We start from the raw sequence: 10,015 nt of genomic DNA, 5'->3' as shown, positions 1-10,015 counted from the left end.
TGTGTGAACAATCCATATTCATAAAGCAACGTTTCATCTGACAAAGAGGAAGTACTCAGGCGTTTGTATGGAAAATATACATCAATTCACTTAGATGTCGATCCGTCAAATCAAATCAAATCAAACGGGTCACATCATTTATTTAGCAGATGTTATTGCGGGTTTAGCGAAATGCTTGTGTTCCTAGCTCCAACAGTGCAGTAGTATCTAACAATTCACAACAATACACACAACTCTAAAAGTAAAAGAATGGAATTAATAAATATATAAATATTAGGACGAGCAATGTTGGAGTGGCATTGACTAGAATACAGTAGAATACAGTATATATATATATATATATGAAATTAGTAAAACAGTATGTTAACATTATTAAAGTGACCAGTGATTCCATGTCTATGTACATAGGGCAGCAGCCTCTAAGGTGCAGGGTTGATTAACCGGGTGGTAGCCGGCTAGTAACAGTGACTAAGTTCAGGGCCGGGTACTGGGTGGAGGATGGCTAGCGATGGCTATTTAACAGTCTGATGGTCTTGAGATAGAAGCTGTTTTTCAGTCTCTCGGTCGCAGCTTTGATGCACCTGTACTGACCTCGCCTTCTGGATGGTAACGGGGTGAACAGGCCGTGGCTCGGGTGGTTGATGATCTGTTTGACCTTCCTGTGACATTGGGTGCTGTAGATGTCCAGGAGGGCAGGCGCTGTGCCCTCGGTGATGGGTTGGGCAAACCGCACCACCCTCTGGAGAGCCATGTGGTTGCAGGCGGTGCAGTTGTTGTACCAGGCGGTGATGTAGCCCGACAGGATGCTCTCAATGGTGCATCTGTATAAGGTTTGTGAGGGTCTTCAGCCGCATGAGGTTGAAGACACACTTTGCACCTTCTTCACCACACTGTATGTATGGGTGGACCATTTCAGATTGTCAGTGATGTATACGTCTAGGAACTTGAAGCTTTTCCCCTTCTCCACTGCGGTCCCGTCCAGCACTGTTTTGCGACAGATAGGAGGGAGAGGAGAGTGATAGGAGACAGATAGGGCAGAAAGAGAGAGAGGAGATGGGGAAGAGAGAGAGGAGATGGGGAGAGAGAGAAAGGAGATGGGGAGAGAGAGAGCAAGAGGGAGAGAGAGGAGATGGGGAGAGAGAGAGAGGAGATGGGGAGAGAAAGAGAGGAGATGGGGAGAGAGAGAGAGATGGGGAGAGAGAGAGAGAAAGATGGGGGGAGAGAGAGAAATGGGGGAGAGAGAGAGAGGGGAGATGGAGAGAGGAGATGTGGAGAAAGAGATAGAGGAGATGGGGAGAGAGAGAGGAGATGGGGAGAGAGAGAGAGAGGAGATGGGGAGAGAGATAAACAGGAGATGGGGAGAGAGAGAGAGGAGATGGGGAGAGGAAGAGATGGGGAGAGAGAATGAAAGATGTGAAGAGAGAGAGAGAAGTGGAGAGAGAGAGAGGGGAGATGAGGAGAGAGAGAAATGGGGAGAGAGAGCGAGGGGAAATGGGGAGAGAGAGAGAAATGGGGAGAGAGAGAGAAATGGGGAGAGAGAGAGGAGATGGGGAGAGAGAGAGATGGGGAGAGAGAATGAAAGATGTGGAGAGAGAGAGAGAGAGAAGTGGAGAGAGAGAGAGAGAGGGGAGATGAGGAGAGAGAGAAATGGGGGGAGAGAGAGGGGAGATGGGGAGAGAGAGAGAAATGGGGAGAGAGAGGGGAGATGGGGAGAGAGAGAAAGAGATGGAGAGAAAGAGGAGATGGGGAGAGATTGAAGAGCTAAAAATAGATCCAAACTCTGTCCCAAATGGCACCATATTCCCTACATTATGCACTTCGACCAGAGCCAAAAGTAGTGCACTATGTAGGGAATAGGGTGCCATTTGGGACGCACAAAGTAGCAGCCTAATGGACTAGGTGGCTTAGCTAGGGGTAAAACAGCAGCTTGATTACACTGTAAGATTCATAAGATGTTTGGTGACACTTTGGAAAGTATAAAGGGACATACTTCAGATAGAAGACCCACGTCCCATGTCTATATATAATATCTGCTATCTCTGTGTGTGTGTGTAGTGCTGGTTTTGAGAGTCAGGGGCAATATATTGGGTGAATTCAGAAAAAGTGGGAAACTTTTTCTAATTTCCGTCTTCTGTAACCTCTTTCGACATTTAGCACATTTCTGAAAATGGGTGGTTGGTAGGGGTGGATGGGTGGTTGGTAGGGGTGGATGGGTGGTTGGTAGGGGTGGACGGGTGGTTGGTAGGGGTGGACGGGTGGTTGGTAGGGGTGGACGGGTGGTTGGGTGGTTGGTAGGGGTGGATGGGTGGTTGGTAGGGGTGGATGGGTAGGGGTGGATGGGTGGTTGGTAGGGGTGGATGGGTGGTTGGTAGGGGTGGATGGTTGGTTGGTAGGGGTGGATGGGTGATTGGTAGGGGTGGATGGGTGGTTGGTAGGGGTGGACGGGTGGTTGGCAGGGGTGGACGGGTGGTTGGTAGGGGTGGACGGGTGGTTGGTAGGGGTGGACGGGTGGTTGGTAGGGGTGGACGGGTGGTTGGTAGGGGTGGACGGGTGGTTGGTAGTGGTGGACGGGTGGTTGGTAGGGGTGGACGGGTGGTTGGTAGGGGTGGACGGGTGGTTGGTAGGGGTGGACGGGTGGTTGGTAGGGGTGGACGGGTGGTTGGTAGGGGTGGACGGGTGGTTGGTAGGGGTGGACAGGTGGTTGGTAGGGGTGGACGGGTGGACGTCTAACAGGAACGTCTAGCAACCCAAAGGTTGCGTATTTGAATTTCATCAACTGACAACTTTAGAATTTTAAAACTACTTACTACTTTTTAGAAACTTTGCAACTATTTTGCATGTAAGCTAACCCTTTTCCCTTAACTCCTTACCTTAACTCTATCCTTAACTCCTTACCTTAACTCCTTACCTTAACTCTATCCTTAACTCCTTACCTTAACTCCTTACCTTAACTCTATCCTTAACTCTAACCTTAACTCTATCCTTAACTCCTTACCTTAACTCTAACCTTAACTCCTTACCTTAACTCTAACCTTAACTCCTTACCTTAACTCCTTACCTTAACTCTAACCTTAACTCTAACCTTAACTCCTTACCTTAACTCCTTACCTTAACTCCTTACCTTAACTCTAACCTTAACTCTAACCTTAACTCTATCCTTAACTCTAACCTTAACTCTAACCTTAACTCTAACCTTAACTCCTTACCTTAACTCTAACCTTAACTCCTTACCTTAACTCCTTACCTTAACTCTAACCTTAACTCCTTACCTTAACTCCTTACCTTAACTCCTTACCTTAACTCCTTACCTTAACTCCTTACCTTAACTCCTTACCTTAACTCCTTACCTTAACTCCTTACCTTAACTCTAACCTTAACTCTAACCTTAACTCTAACCTTAACTCCTTACCTTAACTCCTTACCTTAACTCTAACCTTAACTCCTTACCTTAACTCTAACCTTAACTCCTTACCTTAACTCTATCCTTAACTCCTTACCTTAACTCTATCCTTAACTCCTTACCTTAACTCTAACCTTAACTCCTTACCTTAACTCTAACCTTAACTCTAACCTTAACTCTAACCTTAACTCCTTACCTTAACTCCTTACCTTAACTCCTTACCTTAACTCTATCCTTAACTCCTTACCTTAACTCCTTACCTTAACTCTATCCTTAACTCCTTACCTTAACTCTAACCTTAACTCCTTACCTTAACTCCTTACCTTAACTCCTTACCTTAACTCTAACCTTAACTCCTTACCTTAACTCTAACCTTAACTCCTTACCTTAACTCTATCCTTAACTCCTTACCTTAACCTTAACTCCTTACCTTAACTCTATCCTTAACTCCTTACCTTAACTCTATCCTTAACTCCTTACCTTAACTCCTTACCTTAACTCCTTACCTTAACTCTAACCTTAACTCTAACCTTAACTCCTTACCTTAACTCCTTACCTTAACTCCTTACCTTAACTCCTTACCTTACCTCCTTACCTTAACTATAACCTTAACTCCTTACCTTAACTCCTTACCTTAACTCTATCCTTAACTCCTTACCTTAACTCCTTACCTTAACTCCTTACCTTAACTCTAACCTTAACTCTATCCTTAACTCCTTACCTTAACTATAACCTTAACTCCTTACCTTAACTCCTTACCTTAACTCTATCCTTAACTCCTTACCTTAACTATAACCTTAACTCTATCCTTAATTCTAACCTTAACTCCTTACCTTAACTCCTTACCTTAACTCCTTACCTTAACTCCTTACCTTAACTCCTTACCTTAACTCCTTACCCTCAGCCTTGCGAACATTAGCCACAACAAATTGGAATTGGTCACATATCATACGTTTTGCAAATTCGTAACCTATTGAATGTTTTGAAAATTCATATATCATTGCGTTGTAATTTGTAACATATCATACGAAATGGATGATGGACATCCACAAACTAATACATACCATACGGAACGTAACATATCATACTGAAAAGGAGTACCTCGGATTTACATACAGATTTGGAAATGATCTGAGACCAAGTTGACCTCTACACATCCATTGCAACTCAAGTCCAAATGAAATCAGGCAATACAATACGACAAAGGGAGAAGAATCCTGTTTGAATAAATACATATTGTACTCCTGCTTTGCTTGTTGGTAACCTAACTGTTAGCATTCTATCACTGTTTTCCTTTAGGCTTCAGTGAGAAAGTACACAGTAGCCTACTTACTAGTGCAATTATATACTTTACTAGTGCAATTATATACTCAAACAGCCTCAGTCTAGCTAATAGCAACGGCCTGCTGTGTGAAGGTGGTTCATATCTCAGGTAAGGTCAGAATCCAAAAGGTGCGGTTTGACAACAACACAATTGGTTTACAGACTTTGAAGTGGCTCTCTGCTTGTGGCTGGATTTCTCTTCCTGTATTCTTGAATGGACCGTTCCGCATTCTCTGATTGGTCGAATCGTCCATAATTGGCAACGCTGTGGATTTACACCAGCAATCATTTCTTTAATATTGTGCTTTTGTAGGTTATGATTATTTTCATTTCGCGGCTATTTCGTATCGAATGGAATGACAGAAATGAAACGGCACTTCATAAATCGATCAGGGCTTTCATTGAGTTATAGGGAAAGTTATTGTTTGGTGAGTTCAACCCCACCTCTGTTCTGAAATTCCTTGCCGCGTCGGGGTGTGTTGTGTGAAACGCAAGCCCAGCCCCGCAGTCCGCCTACTCTACTCCCCCTCCCCGTCTGCCACCGTCTCTCTCTTGGTCCGCCTGCAGCATTCGACATCCCAGCGAGGATTTTTCACTACAGAGATGGCTGCGAAAGTGTGTAGAACAGTACTCATCTTGACCAGGAGCAGCGGAGCTGTGGCCACCGGGCTCCCCGCACTCGCTATCTCATCACAGCGGCACCACCAGCATATAAGACCGGTAAGTCGTCGGACCTGGGTGCGGAGAGATGTGGGACAAGGCAGGGCAGCGAACGAGGATATGAGGCAGTGACGGTGGGCTGTTCTGACTGTAGCTTGATGACGGGTCTTGCTAAGGAAGTAACGCTAACTAGCGTCATTAATAGTTTTCTTCGGTGTCTTCCTTGATATTGGTTGAAGTTAAGCTCTGTTAAGGTTTGCTGTAATAGTAGTTGTCGAAGTATTTTGCTACAACTGTTAAAAACCGGGGTCAGTCAATCACCTTGTGGCCGCAGGCGCTTTTGACAGTAGCAATGCAGGTTTTAGGTACTGGTAAACTCTGTCGACCACTGGCCCGTCGTCTATGGCAATGTACATTTATGTAAAATGTCCCAAGCTTAGTGTGGCTATTTTCTCTGTATACGTCTTAACTATATCAACGGTTTGTATCTAGCTAGACCCGTTGTGGGTGTGTTTTTTGCACGGGATCATCTTGAACGCAACAGTGGGCTCAAACCTCTCAACTTCAATGTTGACGAAGTGCCAACAGCTGTACATTAATATGGGCACCGTCCCCGGTTTGATACCGACGGACATGGACTACACCTCGCTTTTTATCGTTCACTAGTGACGTGGTTTACCCAATGCTCGCCATTCTATAGATTTTCCGATAGACTTTGGCCCAAGGTGTTGTTTATCCTGGTCATTTGATGAGCGCGAATACTCGTTCGCCCACATCTCCGCGCCTGTATCGTGTATGTTAACGGTATAGACGCGGTGTGTGTGCGCCTCTGCAGTAGTGGGCTAGCGGGGTGACAGTGCGGCAGAATGGAACTCCTCGCCTTGGCATGTGGTGAGCGGTGGAGCCGTGCGCCTCCATATAAGCGTGAGGGGAACTACAGGCAGTGAAGAATAAAATAAATAAAACACTGTCTCTCGCTCTCTCTCACACACACACACACACAAAGCATGCAGACACACACACACACACACACACACACACACACACACACACACACACACACACACACACACACACACACACACACACACACACATTTCAAATACTTTATTTAAATCCACAAAAACACATTAATGTGATTGTAATGTCTGCACACACACAGGTCGCACTGGGATGCTTCCATACTGGCAGAAATATAATTGTGTTTACGAGGTCTTGTCCATACTTCACTATGGTGCAGTAATTACATCCAAGCCAGTCCACTGTGTGTGTAATGTGCCTGTGTGTAATGTGTGTGTGCCTGTGTGTAATGTGTCTGGGTGTAATGTGTGTGTAATGTGTCTGTGTGTGTAATGTGTGTGTGTAATGTGTCTGTGCCTGTGTGTAATGTGTCTGTGTGTAATGTGTGTGTAGTGTGTGTGTGTGTGTGTGTGTGTGTGTGTAATGTGTCTGTGTCTGTGCCTGTGTCTGTGCCTGTGCCTGTGTGTAATGTGTCTGTCGCGCGTGTGTGGTAGGGCTGGGAGTTGCCAGGGACCTCACGATATTATCACTAAGGTGCCGATAATATGTATTGTGATTTTTCTCAATTCTATTTGTATTGCGATTCGATTTTGAGATGTAATGTTCCGAACTTATTGCTTCCTATGTTGTCTGCTGCAGAGAGACGAGAGGGAGCATGTGAACGTTGGTTCTGGTCAGTCAGGGAAATAAACGTGGTGAAAACATGTTGGATCACTATTTAAAAAGAAGATGGAGAACAAGCTCTAGGATGAAAAATACTGGAGGTTTGGTGCCGGTACAGACCACCAGCGCTAGCTAACACTACCTAGCACACAAAAAAAATAATATATATATATATATGATTTATTATTATTATTATTTTTTAGAAATCGATACTTGGGTGATGTAATTATCAATTCCCCCTAGTGTGTGAGTGTGTGTAACAACCAGATGAGGGAGAGAAGAGAAGAAAGAGGGAGACAGAGAGAAATACAGTGGAATGAGGAAGTGAAGTCATCATGAGTCCAATATTTCTCTGTGGAGAGTTGAGGGAAATCCAGGAGCTTGACTGTTGCTGTGTGGTTTAGAATTCTCTGCTGTGCCTGAGGGGAGGAAGAGGAGAGGCGGAGAGAGAGGAGAGGCGGAGAGAGAGGAGAGGCGGAGAGAGAGGGGAGGCGGAGAGAGAGGGGAGGCGGAGAGAGAGGGGAGGCGGAGAGAGAGGGGAGGCGGAGGAGAGGCAGAGAGAGAGGGGAGGATGAGAGAGAGGGGAGGCGGAGAGAGAGGGGAGGCGGAGAGAGAGAGAGGGGAGGCGGAGAGAGAGAGAGGGGAGGCGGAGAGAGAGAGAGGGAGGCGGAGAGAGAGAGAGGGAGGCGGAGAGAGAGAGAGGGAGGCGGAGAGAGAGAGAGGGAGGCGGAGAGAGAGGGGGAAGGCGGAGAGAGAGGGGGGAGGCGGAGGAGAGGCGGAGAGAGGGGAGGCGGAGAGAGAGGGGAGGCGGAGGGAGGAGGAGAGAGGGGAGGAAGAGGAGAGGGGAGGGGGAGGGAGGAGGAGAGAGAGAGAGGCGGAGAGAGAGAGAGGCGGAGAGAGAGAGAGGGGAGGCAGAGAGAGAGGGGAGGCGGAGAGAGAGAGGGGAGGCAGGAGAGTCATAGGGAGGAAGAGGGGAGGAGAGGAACTGAAGCTTAGATGTGTGGATGATATAGGCTAGCTTAGGCCAGGGGTCGACCTTATACAGGATTTCTATATTATCTCAAAAACCGCTGTATGCGCTTCTATCTTGCACACACACACACACACACACACACACACACACACACACACACACACACACACACACACAGGAGATCAGGAAAATGAGTGCCACAGGCCATCTCTCTCTACCTACGCCCATGGCCTCACTGCTAGCTGGTCCCTTCATCTAAGGTCAGGTTACTATTGGCTGGTCCCTTCATCTAAGGTCAGGTTACTATTGGCTGGTCCCTTCATCTAAGGTCAGGTTACTATCGGCTGGTCCCTTCATCTAAGGTCAGATTACTATTGGCTGGTCCCTTCATCTAAGGTCAGGTTACTATTGGCTGGTCCCTTCATCTAAGGTCAGATTACTATTGGCTGGTCCCTTCATCTAAGGTCAGATTACTATTGGCTGGTCCCTTCATCTAAGGTCAGGTTACTATTGGCTGGTCCCTTCATCTAAGGTCAGATTACTATTGGCTGGTCCCTTCATCTAAGGTCAGATTACTATTGGCTGTTCCCTTCATCTAAGGTCAGGTTACTATCGGCTGGTCCCTTCATCTAAGGTCAGGTTACTATTGGCTGGTCCCTACATCTCACTGTACCTCACACTACTAGCCTTCATCTCTCTGTACCTCACACTACTAGCCTTCATCTCACTGTACCTCACACTACTAGCCTTCATCTCTCTGTACCTCACACTACTAGCCTTCATCTCTCTGTACCTCACACTACTAGCCTTCATCTCTCTGTACCTCACACTACTAGCCTTCATCTCACTGTACCTCACACTAGTAGCCTTCATCTCTCTGTACCTCACACTACTAGCCTTCATCTCTCTGTACCTCACACTACTAGCCTTCATCTCACTGTACCTCACACTACTAGCCTTCATCTCTCTGTACATCACACTACTAGCCTTCATCTCACTGTACCTCACACTACTAGCCTTCATCTCACTGTACCTCACACTACTAGCCTTCATCTCTCTGTACCTCACACTACTAGCCTTCATCTCTCTGTACCTCACACTACTAGCCTTCATCTCTCTGTAACTCACACTAGTAGCCTTCATCTCTCTGTACCTCACACTAGTAGCCTTCATCTCTCTGTACCTCACACTACTAGCCTTCATCTCTCTGTACCTCACACTACTAGCCCTCATCTCTCTGTACCTCACACTACTAGCCTTCATCTCTCTGTACCTCACACTACTAGCCTTCATCTCTCTGTACCTCACACTACTAGACTAAAGCTCTCTGTTCCTGCTGTGAACTACTGCACTAGAAAACCTTTCCCCATACTGCTCAAAGACTCTCCTCCCCTCTAAAACTAGTGCCCCTATGGGCCCTGGTCCACAATAGTGCCCTATATAGCTTCATGTGGGACATAGACATGGTAATGTCACATAGCTGTTTTTTCAGTCAGCTTTATGAGGATGTTTACCTGTCATGTTGTCTGGCCTGGCCATCGATGTGTGGCTGTCACAGCACAGACCTAGCTAGTGTAATGCTGTCTGTGTCATGTCTGGCTGGGCCATCGATGTGTGGCTGTCACAGCATAGACCTAGCTAGTGTAACGCTGTCTGTGTCATGTTGTCTGGCTGGGCCATCGATGTGTGACTGTCACAGCACAGACCTAGCTAGTGTAAAGCTGTCTGTGTCATGTTGTCTGGCTGGGCCATCGATGTGTGGCTGTCACACCACAGACCTAGCTAGTGTAAAGCTGTCTGTGTCATGTTGTCTGGCTGGGCCATCGATGTGTGGCTGTCACAGCATAGACCTAGCTAGTGTAACGCTGTCTGTGTCATGTTGTCTGGCCTGGCCATCGATGTGTGGCTGTCACAGCACAGACCTAGCTAGTGTAACGTTGTCTGTGTCATGTTGTCTGGCCTGGCCATCGATGTGT

General features: G+C 46.7%; 1 protein-coding gene across 1 annotated transcript in view; it reads left to right on the top strand.

Moving 5' to 3' along the window:
- The first annotated feature begins 5,244 nt into the window (after nucleotides 1-5,244).
- mcu (mitochondrial calcium uniporter) overlaps nucleotides 5,245-10,015 on the top strand; it is a 156,648-nt gene continuing 151,877 nt past the window's right edge. The window contains exon 1 of the mRNA XM_038990995.1: nucleotides 5,245-5,443. Coding sequence (XP_038846923.1) covers nucleotides 5,327-5,443 — 117 coding nt within the window. The 5' untranslated portion in view covers nucleotides 5,245-5,326. The remainder of the gene's footprint in view (nucleotides 5,444-10,015) is intronic.

This window comes from Salvelinus namaycush, chromosome 4 (genome assembly GCF_016432855.1).
Source record: "Salvelinus namaycush isolate Seneca chromosome 4, SaNama_1.0, whole genome shotgun sequence".
NCBI classification, from domain to species: domain Eukaryota; kingdom Metazoa; phylum Chordata; class Actinopteri; order Salmoniformes; family Salmonidae; genus Salvelinus; species Salvelinus namaycush.
Note: the sequence above shows the minus strand (reverse complement) of the source record. Positions and strands in the feature narration are given on the sequence as shown.